Genomic DNA, 19,386 nt, shown 5'->3' with positions numbered 1-19,386 from the left:
CAGTAATAAATAGGCTTATATACGCATTCTTTCTAATAGCCAGTAGGGGGTGACTCTTGCTGATCTTTATAGTCTGATCCTATAAAGATTTACAACAAACTGCCCCACTTCTCATTTGTGCAAATATCTCAATAAACACTTTGCTGATGAGTTATAGGTCTTAATCACTAGGTTCGAGTATATAGAATCTTTATCTCTTAAATTACACTCCCATTTAAGCTCAACATAAACAATAAATCAGGGTAACCATTCCCAAACTTCACAATGTAAAGGTCCATTTTGAAATCTTCCTGAAAATATTTTGTGGTCCTACTTAATTACATCATTAATCAAAACACAAAACTATTTGGTGTTCTGGACCCACACTTGAAAAATTCCAGCGATACATATAAACTTGGGCTTCTTCAGCAGCACGTGTTAGCCACCATAATTGCGAATAACACATTTCATGTGACTTTTTAAAAATATATTTTTTAATTTTTTTTTTACTTTAAACATTTTATTGTGATTTCAATTACATGTTACTGCAATGCCGTCAAGAACCACTAGAGGGCCGTGGCCTGCATTTTTGGCATCATTGTTTTAGGGCAGCGGTCCCCAACCTTTTTTGCACCACGGACCGGTTTAATGTCAGACAATATTTTCACAGACCAGCCTTTAAGGTGTCGCAGATAAATACAACAAATAAAATGATACTACCAAGACAAAAACTGTGGTATTTTGTAAATATAATAACAAACGCAAATTCACTGTGTAATTATGTAACTTTATTAGCAGCGTCCTCCTGAAATGCGCCAGAAACATTAAGAGTAACGTCCTCCTCTCTGCCCTTTAATGCGCTCTGGTCGCTATGGTAACGCATAAATATTTCTTTCAAAATAAGACACACAACTACAACACAGGAAAAGACCCAGGGAAACAGAGTTAACGATAAAACCCTGAAAACCATAAATTTCACACCCGAGCCTCAACTCTCGCGGCCCAGTACCAAACGATTCACGGACCCATACCGGTCCGTGGCCCGGGGGTTGGGGACCATTGTTTTAGGGCATGACTATGTTGTGACTGCCCACCTTACTGTATAACCAAAGAGTAACCTTGGTTTCTTATTCAGATCCACTCCTCAGTTGTGATGTCCAATTAAAAAAAAAAAAAATCCACAGCGCAACATGGTTATGAAAAAAAAAAGTTCAACTTCAAAACAAAATTTCACAAAATCACTGAATATGGGTGATGTCACAGTAGCTTTGAGTTTATGGGTTTTCCCAAAGAACACTGCGTATTATTCCTTTTATTCCATGAACATTGTATTTATATGCAGATTTCTAGTCTGAAAATGTGATAAAAATGATGATTTTTAGTACCTTAAATGTCATTTTAGCATAATAGACTACAGTGTTGCTCAGAGAGTAGTGAGTGACTTCAGAAAAAGGCTGTTCACTGAAAAATGACCTGACAAGTTAAAAAAAACAATGTGCAGACAGAACTGTCACAAATAAATGCTTTTTTACTTAAAATACAACATAATTAAAATATTCATTTGGCACCTACTAATTGAGGTATGTGGATAATCAGTGGTTATTAACAAAGGAGTTTTTGAATAGAAGAAATGAGATGATCGTGTGTGTTCTTACTGTATCTCTTTGGTCCATCTTCGAGGCAGAAGGAAAGCGTGAGAGTGGCATCCTCTTCAAAAAACTCTGTCGCAAAGGCATCCCACCACAAACTGTCGCTTTCCTGTTAGGGAATAAACAAAGTCAAAGGTCATAAAGACAGGTATACCACTTCCTACCCATTTGAAAATACTGTTTAACAGTTTTTAACAACAGCCACAGATTTAAGGTCATCGCCACCTGATGTACTGTGTGAAATCTTGTGTTTTCAATGGCCCACGTGTTGCTTCAGTTGGGTATGAAATTCTTCATTTTCTTCTACTATTTAATAACCCAGTGAATTTCCTTTATCCCGGTTGTCGTGCTTGTGCTATTGCATTTTTTTACATAAATTCAATATTGATTTATTCTGATAAGACAAAGATATTGTGACAATGCGGGCTTTTCCATGAGACAAGATAAACACAAATGTAGTTTGTTTTTTTATCACATGCGAATTCACGAGTGTTCCCCTTACTGTATTCATTCAAATGAAACTCAGAAGCTTTATGAAAGTTTACAGTTTGGCCTGTAAAATGGTTTAAATACAACACAGTACAGTGTGGATCAAGAATGGGAAAGTTAAAAATATGGGAATAAAATAGAAGTCAGGAATGCTTCTTTACCAAAACAAAAGAGAATTCTAAAAGATGAGATGTGATGGCCCGAGAATTTAACACAAGTTGACGTGAAGCCAAAATATGGTAACACTCTTTGCTTTTCTTAAGCGAGCACTTTGGGAAAGCCCTGCCTGAGGCTGAATTACAAGCTGAAGTGTAACAGCTTTAAGATCAACTTCTCTTTTCAACTTTCACAGCAGGTCATGATAAGTTGGCCATAAGAACACTGCTGACAATATTAATATATTAGGTGGATTTTTTTTAATTACTTTTTAAAAAAATATATGAATAAACAAATGTAAGTAACAGTAACAGTAATGGATACAGTAGCAGCAGGCCAACAATCATAATAACAGTATCACTAGTAATTACAATCACATAATGATTGTTTAAAAAAGTACTATTAGTAGTAGCTTAAGCAGTGATGCTTTTTTTTTTTTTAAAAAATTAATATTAATATACTAATAAAAAGTATTGAAAGGTGCAAATGGAGTTTGCAAATTCTTGAAAGTCAATATTTTGTATGACTACCTATATTTGTCAACACAGCCTTAATTCGCTTTGGCAGGTTTTCTTGTAATTTCTCAAGGTATTCCTTAGGGACAGTTTTGCAGGCTTCTTGAGCATCCCAAGGCTTTTCTTTGGATGCCGGATGCCTTTAGCTCTATTCCCTATCGACGTGATGCCACGCTGCTTCAATAATGTTGAGGGCCAGGTTCTGGGAAGGCCAATCCATGACTGATAGTGTTCCATTTTATAGTTTTAATCAGGTATGTTTTTACTGCACCTGCAGTGTGTTCGGAATCATTGTCATATTGAAAAACGAAGCCAGTGCCAGTCGAACGCTTTCTAAATCATATTCAAAATCTTCTCCGTGTTTATAGTTCCATCAGTCTTGACCCCCAACACCGCTGGCGGAAACCATGATAAAGCCTCCAACGTGTTAGACACTCCATGTTGTACACACTGACGACAATTAGACACAAAAAATTTGAATTCATCGCTCCCTAGGATCTGTTCCCACCGATTTTCAGTACGGTTGTTGTGAAATTTGGCATACCTCAGTCTTTTCTCCCTGTTTCCTTTCTTAGCAATGCTTGCTTGCCAGCCACCCTTGTTTGCTGCATTTTTTAAGAAATTGGAACAAAATTAATATAAAAATTAATATAAAATATATTAAAACCTTGGAAGGACCTTCAGAAAGTCTGGACAACTATTGCTCAAGACCACGTAAAAAAAATACAATAAAGTCAGGCTCCTTGGAAGCAAACTATAAAAGACTTATGCTTAGTAGTGTACTTGTATTAGAATTAGAATAACTATTAGTGTTAGTATTAATATTACAATCATTAGTAACAGTAGTAGTGTTATCCATTTCTGTTGTAACTGCAATAGAATTTATTTTCCCACAGTGAATCTGTGAAGAAACACAATCATGCAAATCTCTTTGCCCTGAAATTACCCCTCTAACAGCCATTTGCCCTCTTCCCCCTCCTCACAAAAAGCCCTGATAATGTCGGCGGGGCATCCTCCACTCCTGTCCCCCTCCCTCTTCCACATACCGACGTCCAATTGATGCTAATTTCCTCTGACACGTTATGACAGATCACCACGTTTCATTCTGCGCCGGGCTGAGGGATGGCAAGCACTTCCCAGATGTTGACAATTAGCGTTGTCACCATCGAGCAGTGTCAAGCCCAATAAGAGGTGACTGGAGCGCCCCACAGGTCAGCGCTGCTCATACGCAGTGTATCTGATGCAGAGAGAGAGACATGTGGTGTGGAGGACCTGAAGCTAACCCTCATGCAGCAGGTCAATCAATAGGTGATCATGAGTTTGTGGGGAGGTCTTTTGGATGGCAAACCAATCAGCTGAGCTGGCTGCAGGCTGAACTGAGACTACACAATAAAATACTTTCAGTGGAGTGGAGTACTAACACTTACGAGCCATGCATTTCGGAACACTAAGACTTACCACTCATCAAAGGTTAAGAAAAGCTGAACTCTGAAGTAGTAGGTTTGAATGAAATATTTTTTAATAAATTATTGCAAAACTACTCCCCAGTGAACCTGATTTATACACAAAAAAAGACCCAACATTACTGTAATAATTAAATCTTCTTTGTATGCTATCATATGCTTTTCCTAGACCCACTAAGACACAGAACAACTCATCCTGACCTTCTCTATACTTCTCCATCAACACTCTCAAAGCAAAAATCGCATCTGTGGTGCTCTTTGTCTGCATGAAGCCAAGCTGCTCGCTGATCGTCACCTCTCTCCTTAACGTAACTTCAACAACTCTTTCCCATATCTTCATCAACTTTATCCCTCCATTTCTCAGAGTCCTCTCAGTCTCATAGATTGTGTTAAACAATCCACTGCTCTTACTCCTGGACATCTTCATACCTCCGTCTGGACCAACCGCCTTTGTCCTCTTCACCTTCTTCTATAATTCAACAGTTTTTCAAACAGAAGCCTCCACTTTGGTTCAAATAACAACATCACCAGCAGATATTGGTGGAAACACTGATAAAATATAATGAACCCTTTTATGGTCTTAAACAATCTAAAATTTGTTCCATTAGGAGTGAATTAACAATCCCAGTTTCTCAGCGTCCACTATTAAGTCTTCAAACGCAAAAATCAGGCACCAGGTGACACGTAAAAGAAAACTGAATTTACAGTAATCCTGTAAGGCTTTCCACATTCTTCTGGAATATTTTACTAGACAATTTTTTATGTGCTGAATCAACAGGCATGCCTTACTTTTCATGTCATGTTGTGTGTGTTTAATTTGGGAATGTTATCTTTAATTCCATAAATGGTATCTGCTTACCTTAATAAAATATCCATTACTTTGATTTATCAACCCTATTAATAAATCAAGTGAGCTTGAAGTTAACGATCTAGCCAACACCACCACATCCAACCACTTCTTTACTGAGAATACTTTAGAGAATGAGAGTCCAAGTGCTGGACATCCTTTTCCCTTCAGACTCTTACTGTCTTACTTTCATATATTTTCAGAGGTGTAGAAAGACCCACTGCTGCAGAATAAAGATCTGCCCTTGTTGGGGGCATCATAATGTTTCAGAGTAACATCATAACCACAAATAAAAGTCCTCTACTTTTGTCATGCATTTACTGGGGGCATACCTACTACTGCTTATTCTCCAAAATCTAAACCTATGCAAGACCCAAATGTTTTTCTTTACACTGAAAAGCTGGAGGCTGCAAATATTTTGCCTTTTTTTAATAATTAGAAAAAAGTTAATTTAATTATTTTAAAAATGAAAGGAACATTTTTAGTTCAAGTTTTACAATGACCTCTCAACATTGATACAAATGTACTACATGTTAGCGCTGCAGGTTTCATTAAAAACTGCACCAGCTGTGCCAGAACCATCAACTTTGACAGGAAACCGTTGACTTGTAATTACAGCTCTCCCATTGGGTCAATCAGAGTAATTGTTTACACTCGGCCAGTGCTAAAATACATCAGTCACTTTCAGCGTAAAACTGTAAGACAAAGTGATATATGAATAAAGTCCATGATTTTTCCTGAGTGCATCACTGGGATAAAATGTGTTGCATGGAAGCTAATGTGTCTATTTTACATTGGCGAGAATTAGCAGACAGCACTGAGTCTTCTCTTTCAATAAAAAAAAAGCCTCTGCTTGAAAATCTTTGCTTGAACTGGAAGATATGGTGGTCAAACACGCACCGCTGACTAGCCACTGGGAATGAAGTGCATGAGCTGTCGTGTGCATCTGTGTGTGTGTCTGCCTGACTGTGTCATACTGTGCGAATCAGCAGGTGTGAACAGCCGGCATGTTTGTGGTGTCATGTGAATACATCTATTTCAGAGGGCCAGACGGAGAAGAGCGACACACACCAGGCAGAAAAAGACAAAGAGAGAAAGAGACCGCCTTTCGTGCTACTCAGCATTCAGATTGAGTTCAACCCATAATCCAGTATCATGAGGGGGCGGGCACTCCTGGGATTGACAGTCAAGTGAAGGGTGAACAATATGCTCACTCTCAACACTTGCTCACCACTTCTCAAAGATCCTGCTCTGCACATTCATTTTTTACACTTTTACAAACAAATGTAAAAAATGATAATGTTATTCAGAGAACAAGCTGCCATTGTGGCAGATTTACAGCAGCTATATGTAGTATTAAAGCATAACGATGCATTCACTTTTGTTTTATCCGAGTTAAAATAGAGAGCACTATTTTAGTTCAGGTTTAGTTTTGTAATTTACTGGGCAAAAACTCGACTAAATTTAGTTCAGTTTAATGTTATTTAGGCACTTTAATATTGAGAGAGTTCCCCCAACAATCACACAGTCCCCTATGAACAACCACTTGGCAAAAGCAGGGAGGAAAAACCCACTTTTATTGGGAAGAGCCCCCTGCCCCTCTGTGGGCAAAAAAACCCATCCTAAAACTACAGTGCACGCTTATGAAACTAACTAAAAAAAAATGTAAAAAAGCAACATAAGGGTGCATATGTGTTTTGACACTGAATTAACTGCCTCCATATACAGTGGGGCAAAAAAGTATTTAGTCAGCCACCGATTGTGCAAGTTCCCCCACTTAAAATGATGACAGAGGTCAGTAATTTGCACCAGAGGTACACTTCAACTGTGAGAGACAGAATGTGAAAAAAAAATCCATGAATTCACATGGTAGGATTTGTAAAGAATTTATTCGTAAATCAGGGTGGAAAATAAGTATTTGGTCAATAACAAAAATACAACTCAATACTTTGTAACATAACCTTTGTTGGCAATAACAGAGGTCAAACGTTTACTATAGGTCTTTACCAGGTTTGCACACACAGTAGCTGGTATTTTGGCCCATTCCTCCATGCAGATCTTCTCAAGAGCAGTGATGTTTTGGGGCTGTCGCCGAGCAACACGGACTTTCAACTCCCGCCACAGATTTTCTATGGGGTTGAGGTCTGGAGACTGGCTAGGCCACTCCAGGACTTTCAAATGCTTCTTACGGAGCCACTCCTTTGTTGCCCGGGCGGTGTGTTTTGGATCATTGTCATGTTGGAAGACCCAGCCTCGTTTCATCTTCAAAGTTCTCACTGATGGAAGGAGGTTTTGGCTCAAAATCTCACGATACTTGGCCCCATTCATTCTGTCCTTAACACGGATCAGTCGTCCTGTCCCCTTGGCAGAAAAACAGCCCCATAGCATGATGTTTCCACCCCCATGCTTCACACTAGGTATGGTGTTCTTGGGATGCAACTCAGTATTCTTCTTCCTCCAAACACGACGAGTTGAGTTTATACCAAAAAGTTCTACTTTGGTTTCATCTGACCACATGACATTCTCCCAATCCTCTGCTGTATCATCCATGTGCTCTCTGGCAAACTTCAGACGGGCCTGGACATGCACTGGCTTCAGCAGCGGAACACGTCTGGCACTGCGGGATTTGATTCCCTGCCGTTGTAGTGTGTTACTGATGGTGACCTTTGTTACTTTGGTCCCAGCTCTCTGCAGGTCATTCACCAGGTCCCCCCGTGTGGTTCTGGGATCTTTGCTCACCGTTCTCATGATCATTTTGACCCCACGGGATGAGATCTTGCGTGGAGCCCCAGATCGAGGGAGATTATCAGTGGTCTTGTATGTCTTCCATTTTCTGATGATTGCTCCCACAGTTGATTTTTTCACACCAAGCTGCTTGCCTATTGTAGATTCACTCTTCCCAGTCTGGTGCAGGTCTACAATTCTTTTCCTGGTGTCCTTCGAAAGCTCTTTGGTCTTGGCCATGGCGGAGTTTGGAGTCTGACTGGTTGAGGCTGTGGACAGGTGTCTTTTATACAGATGATGAGGTCAAACAGGTGCCATTCATACAGGTAACGAGTGGGGGACAGAAAAGCTTCTTACAGAAGACGTTACAGGTCTGTGAGAGCCAGGGATTTTCCTTGTTTGAGGTGACCAAATACTTATTTTCCACCCTGATTTACGAATAAATTCTTTACAAATCCTACCATGTGAATTCATGGATTTTTTTTTCACATTCTGTCTCTCACAGTTGAAGTGTACCTCTGGTGCAAATTACTGACCTCTGTCATCATTTTAAGTGGGGGAATTTGCACAATCGGTGGCTGACTAAATACTTTTTTGCCCCACTGTATCCCTATATCTTACTATAACAAGGTATAACATGTCTGTCTGTGTCTTTGTGTGTTTATTTGTTTCTCTGTCCACAAACTCCTCCTACACCATTAGGTGTTGAGCAACCAAACTTTGTTTACAGGTACATGTAAGGCCCCTGAACATCCTTAACTATATCATGTATCATGATGTCATTTTATTGCATAGCAATCTCCTACCAACAAGGTAAAATTGATGATTCTTTTAGCATTCATGCACATATAATAACTTATAAAAGCATTGCATCCTTGTTTTTTCACAACCGTAACATTACTTTATATCCATTAAAGTTGAATTATGCAAGATATATTATGATGCCCTCATGTTGCCTTGCACCAACCTAGCAACAGGCTAAAATTACCTGTTTTTAGCCTTTATGTATCTAAAACACCTTATGAAAGCCTCCTATAAATGTCTAGCCAAGGCATTACATTTTTATGTATATATGTATTTTATGTATATAGTTTCTAGTTTATAAAATCTTAGACAGCCCAGAGTGATTATTTTATGAGGCTATAAGCCATGAGCTCAAGGACTATACTGTACACTGTTTTTAAGAACTTAGCTTAAAGACATGCTAGATATGAGAAGCTCTAGTAAAATACCATAAAAGCAAAAATTAGTTTTTATCTCTCAGTATATATTCAAAAAACAAAGGACACATCACTGCAGTATTTTAAAAAGATGACAGTCTCATTCATTGCAATTCCGAGACACAGGGTTGTTTAGATATCACTTGAAATTAAATAGCAGCACAACTAAGGGATGCTTCGGGGGCAACTTGATTCTCTTATCCTGTTCTGTTCTATTCTGTCAGTTTAGCAATATTAAATATTTAAATAGTGAAACAAATGTGAGTGATACATAGCTCAATTTCTTAAAAGCAATATTAATAAACAGAACAGAATTTACGTAAACATTATCAAATCAATAATCTCTTTTTATGTGTGGAAGGCAGCAGGAAGGTATATTTAAGAGTAACAAAAAAAAACAAAACAAAGAGGTCTGTGTTCATCATAATAAAGGATATGTCAACCAGTGCAGTGGTGTGTCTCATGTATATTAAGGCACTGCTGCCTGAATGATGGTCTAACTCTTGCGATGGTTCACAAAACCCTTAGTGATGAATAAAACACGATGCACGTGTAACTCAATGAGCATAAACTTACCATAATATCTGAGACTCAAAGATCTCACATCAGTCAGCAAGTCAGCGCTTAAGAAGCTAGGACCGTAAAATGTTTGGTGCTTTTACTTTGGAAATGATGAATTAATGGCTACCTATTCATTTTCTGTCACCTGACTTTTGAATTGCACTAAATGAAATCTTAAATAAATTTATATAATATAGAGTAGCTTATTAAGAATGAAGGTAGCATAAATTAGCGTTATGCTATGCAGCTACTTTAAAAAAAATGTATATTTATCATCAAATACGGAGCTGATTTTTTTTAAATAAAACTTAACGCTAAATAAAAATCCTTTATCCAAAATGAATAAAACCCTAAAGAAATGTGTGATGTGCGATATTAGCCTGGTACCAAGCAAATATAGTAGGCCATGTTTTAAACATGCTATTCCATTTCCTCCTGCTGTTTACCTGTGCATGTCAAAATAAAAACTTCAAGTACTGCTCATATTTCCTTAATAACTTGCTAGTAACGTGCTTACAGAACCCACGAAGAGTTCTTGTAATCAATAAACTTATCCAAAACACAGTTGGAACAAAACAGCAGAAAGAAAATTAATCAGCAGCTATCCTGATCATTCTGATCGTAATGTACGTTTTTTTTTTCATGCAAAAAAAAAGTTTTTAATATCAGCTTCTCAGTTTTGTTACTTTTTTCTTTTAATGACTGTTCATTTGGGGAAGTTGGATTAATTGTTAAACAAAACAGTCTGACTACATTCTGAATTTTAACTGAGTGAACAATCATCATTATTATTGTAAAAAACAATCACCAGTTGCACTCAACCACAAAAACAAATCTGATAAATCACAGAACTATAACCGTAAAAAGATAACAATATAACAAATAATACTATTTTAGTAGCAGGAGGTATGATAAGTTTTTTTTATGCTTCTACACTTTAGCTAAATTAATATGGGGTTTTTGTATTTGTATTATAAGTGTTGGCATTTTTAGAAGGTAAATGTAGCAGTATCAATAACATTGCTTTCAGTGGCACTACAACAGTGCTGGTCTTACATTAGTATTACATCATTTGCACCATAAAGCAGATGTACGAAAACAACCAAAGTTGAATTGTAAGGATATTACAGTTGGTACATTTTAGCTATAAATACTTTGTAAATTCAGATTTTACACAGAGCAGACGGACAGCTTCCAAAATACCGTGCACCGTTAAACAAACCAGAAGTGTAAAAGTTTTCTAAATGATCTCACCTTAAAACCAAATGCAGCATTAAAATAGAACTTACAAAGCATTGCATCAGTGCCTTCTACTGCCTGCAGAGTAATTCACTTAAGTACTTTTGGTACTGGAGTGTTGGAATGGAGTATTTTAAAGTCTTCTTTCACACCACTGTCAGTGGCACAGATGATCAAGCTTTAAGCCAAATTCAATGCTGATTTTGGTTCGCATTATGAAAAAATGAGGAACATCATACGCCTTACCCTTTAATTTCCACAAATTAATGTTTTCTAGTAGCAGACAATAAGCAGCATTGCATCTGAACAGACTCTGTTGAACTTTGAACTGTTGAACCACGACTAATAGAGGATTTTAATATAAAAGCATGATCCCCATTTTGACATAAACTGCCTGGATTTAGTGTTGGAGATAATTTTTCGAGTGTTGTCATCCTGAGGGCTCCCATCACTCTGTGTTAGAGACTCGATATTCATTAAGCCTCCTCTCACTGTTTTAATGAAGAGTGTTTCACTTAAGCTTCCCCTGTTTTACAGAACGTCTTTCTTAAAATCCCCCTTACACAGGTTTGCAAAGGAAGGTTAGTTCACCTCTCTTTCTGAGTTAAAACTGCGTTTCACTCACAATGGCTTAAATTTTGCGTTTCACAATGGTGGACTCACTTTTACTTTTAATATTTTCAAACGATGCCCTTGCCATTCTGTTTTCAAGATTTCCCTCAAACTGAACCTTTTTAAAAAATAATATTTTCTACTCTAACTCAATATAGTTCATTTTGGCAGTCGACTGATATTTGGCTCAGCCCTGCAACCACGCTTAAAAAAAAGAGCATTTATTTCACAAAGAGCAGAGTTGACAGCAGTGTGTCTATTGTCTTGTCTCCATTAGCTCTGCTCGGCCCAGCAGGGTTCAGCCATAGATGATATGGTTTAGCTTGTGTCTCTGTTGAAAAGCCTCCCACCCAGACAACAGAGGAATCTGAAAATAACAAGCATATTTCATGTGCATGAACAGCATTTAGTTTCGGAATTAACAACAATGCAACCGATGGGACTTGGCAGTTTCATTGCTCTTCCTCAAATCACTTATTTTCAAAATTAAATACACTTTTAGTAGTGCTAGCTAATAAAGCTAAATGTAGCTCAAAACTTTTCCATTATATCCATGAGAAGTTCTATTTAGACTCAGTAACCATTAATCCTCCAAACTGGAGCTTTTGGGCAGCTTTTGGCCAGTGCACTGCCAAATTGTGAAACGTGGCTGGCTAAGCTGTGGACCGTCCAGGTTTGGCTCGGATCTAAAGACAGAGGAGAAGTTGGACCGAAGCCAGGCAGGCTGGAGAACAGCTAAAGCCTGGCCAGTGGACACAAACCATATGAATCCTCTGGCTCAAGCTAAACCGTACACAGAGGAGCTTTTCAGTGTTGTACAGCAAGAAATGTCAGGAGCTTTTCTTTTTAGGCTGTGATTGGTAGCAGGTTATAAAATTGTAAATGACATATATTTACTATGAAAAAAGAAGCCCGCGCTGTTCCGTCTTGTAATATCCTATCAGTCTTTTTTTTTTATTATCTCCGCCAGTTTCTTTCATATCCACCTCCCTCTCACTGTCTGTCTCCTGTCTGATGCGGTTTGCTGACAGACGGCGTTCTGCCTTCATTATGCCCGTGGACTCTCTGACAAACCACGTGGCGTGACGATGTTTGTTGTCAAATGGTACAAATCAGGCCCACTCCGAGGGACCCGTGGTGAACTGACACGGATGCGGCCGTGACGGCCGTCAGCCGATAAGGCTCTATTGATTCAAACGGATCGCACCTCATCTGCGGGGGATTTATCAATGTGTCAATTGCCCACTAGCCAACCACAAATCACCAGCACGGGCCAGAACCTCGGGGATTTGTGGGATATCCAGAGGATTGGAGGGACAGCATAGGGAGGATCCTCAGTAAATAGCAACAGAGCTGTGGGTTAAGTGCTCGCATAAAGAAATGTCCATACAGGATTGATAGGCAGATGACACTAAGTTTTACTGTCTGTGGAAACACTCAACAATACGCTAAGTATGAGTATACAAAACGCGAATAAACGAATATATTTAGAACATGTTTGTTTACCATAAAGTACATAGAGATTTGCACATGTCGCATGACCTCATTTTCTTTCCCTCTGTATCGTTCGGTCCACACACCCTTAACGTCTGTAAGTTTAACATGAACCATTCTCCCAGGAAGCTTTTGTTAGTCTCTATTTCTTCATTGTTGCTTCCAGCCTCTTGTGACAGAAAAGCCTCCAAGAGTGTAGGCGTGTCTGGGACCTGACCTTGGAGAATTGCCGAAGTCTAAAACCCCATTCAGCTCCTGAATACCACGTAGCGCAGCTGACTGGTGGGCCAAGAAAGTTTTGTTGTGAAAGACTCAAACAGCTTCAAGGTATCGAGGAGCATAACAACATAAAAGAAGCAAAAACTCACTGGGTGTCTGAGAATGATCTTTAGCAAGGTAGCGTTTGTTTTCATTGTACGGTGAAGGCCACTGACAAGTAACACATGTCAAAGTCTAATAAAAAATGCTTCTGGTGGATGATTGTCATTTTCACGAGTTCTGAGGCAATACCTTGACTGAAAATGTCTATATAAATTTAGCTTCCTCCCGAAATGTCCATACTAGAATCCAACTAAGTGTTAATCTGGTAGATAATTTAATCACAAGGTTGATTGATTATCTAAGTTATTTAACAAGCATGCAAATATAAAATCTTTGCTGGAATAACTTGCAAAAAGTGACGATTTCCTACTTCTAATCCCATTTTATTTAACTGTAAACTGGAAATTTGGGGGGTTGGTCAGATGGACAAAAAAGGACCCTAATGATGTCGATACAGACTTGAATGTTTTGATGATTTCTATATTCTTTCATCAGCAAATCAAATAAACTGTAACCTAAATGCAATTCTACATTAAAAAAAATCAGACTTCAAGAACCTAAAGTGCAATAAAATTAAAGATAAAATTTAATTTCCCGGTTTTGCAAATCATTGCAATTTGAACTGAATGCGCAACAAAACCAAAGTCACAGCTTCCCCTGGAGCACAGGGGCTGTATCTTTTAGGGAGTCCTCAGTGTGACGACAGAGAAACTCTCTTTTAGATTGCATAAACAACACCACTTTAATCATGTCAAGAGTGTCATCACACACACCGATGTTTGATATCAATGCAGGTTTACCCTCCCAGGTTCTAAGTGTTTTTATATAATGCAGACCTAACATGTTGCTGCATTTGGCTACCGTACAGCCACCAGCAGAGCATTATGCAAATTAAGAGAAATGAGTGCAGTGGGAGAGAAGTCATTGCCCTTGAACAGCCGGCGCACATTCCCGAGGAATGACCTTTCTACCCATATATGAAATAAGCAAAGATATTCCCATGTTGGGTTGCATGTCTGCCACTTTACTTAGGTATCTTTTCTAGTCTTCATTTTTCGGCGTTAGACATCACAGGCAGCAGTCAGAGGCATAGCTCAGATACCACTTATTGTGTTAAAGTGTCAGTTTAAGGTCAGGGCTAATACACAGAAGTTATTTGTCTGCTGTTTTAAAGCAGGAAACATGAATGAATCAGAATTACTTCAACGCTTCTGGCTTTCACCCCAAAGGTGAAGGTGCAGGACTGATCCCCACAGCAGCAGTAATACAACTCTCCTGCTCAACCCTCCTGTTACCTCCTCCTCCTGAAACCAGCTAAAGACAGGCTGGAGAACAGCAAAATCTTTAAAAATCAAGTTCAACACAACTGTGCTTTGAAAATGCCGCACAGACAGAGTTTGAATGAGTAAAAGCACTGTGATCAAATAGTTTGATTAATGTTTTTGTGGGACCTGTTGGTAACCACCTCAGCAATAGTTGTATTCTGGTTGCTTTCCCATATAACGGCAAAATCGTTGAACACCTATGTCATTTGCAGTTAAATTACCATGCTGTAACAACTACATCACTATTCGCGGAGGAATTTCTAACACTCTGTTTCAAATCTATGAGGTTCTGGCTGGACTCTGGATATAAGACATTTATGTAAATTTTGGGGATTTTTTTTTTCAGTTAACCACCATGTTATCACAAACACAGGGCATCCAACTGACTTCATCTTATTGCCGTTTTATTGCTGTCTTAACACACTATTAACTGTTAACAGCAGCTGTGTCTGAATGGTTCAAGCCCCAGTCCCCATCTTTGAAGGAACCATTTCAAAGGCAGCAATATTTTAAGTTAATTGCGCACAATGGCAATATTTCTCCTACTACTGTTTTCCCTGGTGTCGCTGTACAATGACAAACAGATTCAAAAAGATCCAATGGTCCTTTCACGGGTTGCTTGTATCAGAAGTATTGTTTCCCTTCTTTTTACAAGACAGAAAATAAACTTCACTTATCATCTTGTGTATCTGCCATGAGATTTAAGACCTTTACAAGAAATAAGTAGAAGCAGGCATAAGCTGAAAAATATGTCCCAACTTGGCAATTATACAGTGACACGTCAGATTTACCTTGTGATCCCCACGGGGGGTCTCAAACTCAAACCAGTTTCGAAAATACTAAATTAAAGGATTTCCTTAACTCTGGTTTTATTCGTTATAAGCATCTTGGATGTTTTATATATCCTTGGATTACTGATTATTAAAAAAGACATGCTAATTAAAGATATTACTTTGGATTCCTTGAATTTGTCGTATAAAATGAGCAAACAAATATTCACAATCATTAGCTGTAGGTTTGCACATAAAAAATGCTGTAATGTGCTCGTGAAACCTGCACAGCTGCCATGTTTAGCAACAACAAACATCAATATCGATGGAAAATGTTGAAACAACAAGATGCATGAATAAATGAGAAAGCACACAAAGAAAATGATTCTTTACAACCATAAGAAATTAAAATAAACAAGAAAGTGAGGTTCCAGGTTCTGGTTTGGACGCACCAACACGGAGCTACCCAGGCAGCCTTTCTTTCTCTCCACTGTGCTAATTAGACTAATAAACAAACAACAGGGAATAGTTCCTCAACACTGTGGAGCGAGACGCTCGATCGATACTGGATTTCATCAAATCCACTGGTATTGTTAAGTTTGTGCGTGTGCCCTGCTGCTGTCATTAGTGCTCGCTTTGCAATCTCACCTGTTGCTCGTTCGGCTGATGAAACGAGCGCAATGACTGAGGTGCTGCACTTGAAACAGGAACTTAGAGAACAAGTTTTTACAGGTCTTCACAAAATATATTAAGCTTTAATTCGCTTAAAATTAATTAAAAGAAAAGACATTTTAAACTGTGAAATGAGGGAACGCTAAATAGGCTAAATGATAGACTAAAATGAATTGAGTTAAATTAATTGTAGCCGTAAACTATAGGGATAGTGCAAAGTTTTATATTTGCTTTTATTTTCTTAATCACCTTTTCATAGACACTCATAAATTTATCAAAAGAGATCTCCGGAAAAGCATTTCTAAACAAAACATGATAAAACACACAAATGTTTTAAGCACAAATTTCTATTTAAATTGGCTATACAGTGCACATATTCATAACACTGTCCTTATTGTGTTAAAGCCTGAGCTCTTGTCACATTTCAAGCTAGATCGACAGTGAATGCGACTTCATTGGATTAGAAATGAGTCTGATGTTCTATGACTGAGAGCATAATCTGTAATAATCACTCAAAACCAACATTTTGTGTGTGCCAGCATAAGAAGAACGATGATGAATTTCTTGAAAATCAAATCTTCCTTTTGCCAGATCAGAGACCTGCGTAATACTCTTAGAGGCATATACATTCAGTGTCTTGCTTAGTGACACTTCCGTAGGGCTGGGGCTTGTTTACATGCAATGTGTGAGCTTTAGTATCTGAAGGATGTTGTTTCATATTCATGCCTGGGAGATATAGAAGCTGAAGAAAAGGCATGCATGCCCAGGCATGTTCTCTGGCTAAATGAGCATATAAAAAATATATAAATGAAAACAGTATGCAATCCAGAATAAGTCAGTAAAATCATCTCAAAGGAAAAACTACATCAGAGCGAACAGCTGATCAGCAAAATGATGAAACGCCCAGAAACCGGCGCAGAGCAGAAGCTGAAGTACAGTGTGCCTCCCTGAGTTCACTGTATCCACTGTTGAACCTTTTTCTTCTGTGGAGCCACTCGAACATTATGCAGCTAGAATTGCACTGCTTTCAATAACACTGCAAATCAGTGTTAGAGGACTAGGAGCTCATTATTAGGTTTCAGTGTAAATAAAGACAGTGAATAATATTCTTATCAGCTTGTTTAATCAGTAATTAGTATTCATTTTTATATATTTCAGTAATTTTGTATATATTTCATTTGTAAACCTGTAGCTTATACAGCAAAATTTGTTCTAACTGTCAAATTCTAACTGCCTGTGTCTTTTAGAGTTGATTTTTAAATTCTTATGTTTGTTTTTAAATGCCTTCACAGTCTTGCCCCGCCTTACCTCTCTGAGCTTCTTCATTCCCACATACCCTGTCGGTCTCTCAGGTCAGCTGACCAGCTGCTCCTGGAGGTACCGAGATCCAGGAGGAAGCTCAGAGGGGACAGGGCCTTCTCTATTATGGCTCCAAAATTATGGAATAATTTGCCCATGCACGTTAGAGAGGCCCCTTCACTGTCCACTTTTAAATCATGTCTTAAAACCTACTTTTATTCCTTGGCTTTTAACCTCAGTAAGACTTAGTTTCTCTTTTAATTGAAGTAGTTATTTAATTAATGATTTCACTCTTATTTTATTTGGTTTTTATTTATGTCTCATTTAAGATTATTTTACAGTTCCAATGTACAGCACTTTGTGTCAGCTTCGGTTGTTTTAAAGTGTTTTATAAATAAAGTTGATGATGATGATGATGAAATTTAAATATCCTTACATTACCAAGACTCTGCTGTCTCTGCTGTCTTGAATCAAATTTAACATTAAACTTTAACACTGAAATGTAACTACTTGGACATGGTCTTAAAAAAAGAAAAAAGAAAAGAGCTTCAAACAGACAACATTTTCATTCATTGCATTCTTTCTCAGGAAACATGACTAATTTTAAAAAAGTCCAAACAATCTTAATCTACGGCCCGTCAACTGAAAGTTATTCAAGTGCAAAATTTCAACCTGTGACCTTTCCGTTTCAGGACAGCCTGCCTAACTACATCAGGAAGGCAGAACAACAGGACACGAACAGACTACAGACCCGTCTGTCTTCCCGGTTATCTGAGCAACACTGCAGCCTGGAAGGAACCATGGGAAAGGGCCAGGAAAAAGGTGGGTCTATTGTCTCAGCATCCTGCTGGATGTGACTGACGCTTGCGATTTGACCAGAGGTCTTTTTTTTTTTCGCTTTATATGATTTTCTGGAAACATCCTCTGAGAGCATCCCATTTGCAGTATAGCATTACTCATACACACACATCATATCCAAATTTGTCTACTTTAAAAACTTACATTAAAAAAAATTATGTTAAAATCAACATGTAAATAAACATGCAAATATATATCACATAAAGTACTTTATTATTAATTCATTGATATGTTTGATTTTAAGGCAGATAACCTTATGAAATATCAGTTGCATCAGCTATAGTACTTTTTCCTCAACCCACAAATATAACCCCACTGCTTTACCCCAAAAGAAAAGAGGGAGATTATAACAAATATGAATGTCACATTTTAAATAAATACAATATCTTCCTCTTGTTCAAAGTTCAGCTTGACTTATGATTCAGTAAAAATATTTTTCAAGGAAAGGACCAAAGGGAGAGTTCAACCCATAGTTCGTCTTGGTGATTTAGTGATCCACAACGTTTGATGAGTGAATATCCCTGTGTTCTTAAATGAGATTTGTGCTTTTTACATATTGAAGTCCATATCTCTTACTTTAAAAGCACTTCGCTTTCGAGGTTTAACGTCTTATGTTCATTTGAGTGGGTTTCAGTTTTCTTCTAGAGCCCAAAGTCATGTTTAAGTGGTGATTCTAAGGTGGCTGTGTGTGTGTGACTGTTTCTACTGTTAGCCCTACGAATGAGTGTCAACCCCTTTGGGAGTACCCCCCATCTTGACCTGTGTCACATGTGAGATAGGCTTCAGACCCCATGGGTAACACACTATTGGCTACGCTATTAATAAAATGGATGGACGTATTAGACCTGAAAAACCTGTATTTGTTGTTGTTGTTTTGACCACTTGTGTCAGTTGAAACAGACTGTGACATACAGACAGGTGATAAATTAAAGAAAAACTTGATCTGGTGGCTCTGTTATGCTGTCAGAGGCATCGGGCTCTCATGTTTTGAGTCCACTCGTCCCCTTGGAGAGAGGAACCACTGCAAATCAATACTGAGACGTTCTGAGTTATCTCCCTTAGCTTATGATGAAACATTCCTGATGGGAGTGGTCTCTTCGAGAAAAAATAATGCCACCATCCACAGGGCCCAAGGGGTCATTGATGTGTTTGACGTGTGTGAAAATAATGCGAGTCATAAGCTATGACCTTTG

The 19,386-nt window shown here is 38.2% G+C and overlaps 1 protein-coding gene across 5 annotated transcripts in view; it reads right to left on the bottom strand.

Moving 5' to 3' along the window:
• ldb2a (LIM domain binding 2a) overlaps positions 1–19,386 on the bottom strand; it is a 104,997-nt gene that overhangs the window by 76,085 nt on the left and 9,526 nt on the right. For all 5 annotated transcript variants that reach the window (XM_006798870.3, XM_006798871.3, XM_087846574.1 and 2 more), the window contains exon 2: positions 1,635–1,737. In XM_006798870.3, the coding sequence (XP_006798933.1) occupies positions 1,635–1,737 (103 nt within the window). The remainder of the gene's footprint in view (positions 1–1,634; positions 1,738–19,386) is intronic.

The sequence above is a fragment of the Neolamprologus brichardi genome, chromosome 2 (assembly GCF_056152115.1).
Source record: "Neolamprologus brichardi isolate AB-2024 chromosome 2, ASM5615211v1, whole genome shotgun sequence".
NCBI lineage: Eukaryota > Metazoa > Chordata > Actinopteri > Cichliformes > Cichlidae > Neolamprologus > Neolamprologus brichardi.
The sequence above is the reverse complement of the archived record's forward strand: the minus strand, read 5'-3'. Positions and strand labels throughout refer to the sequence as shown.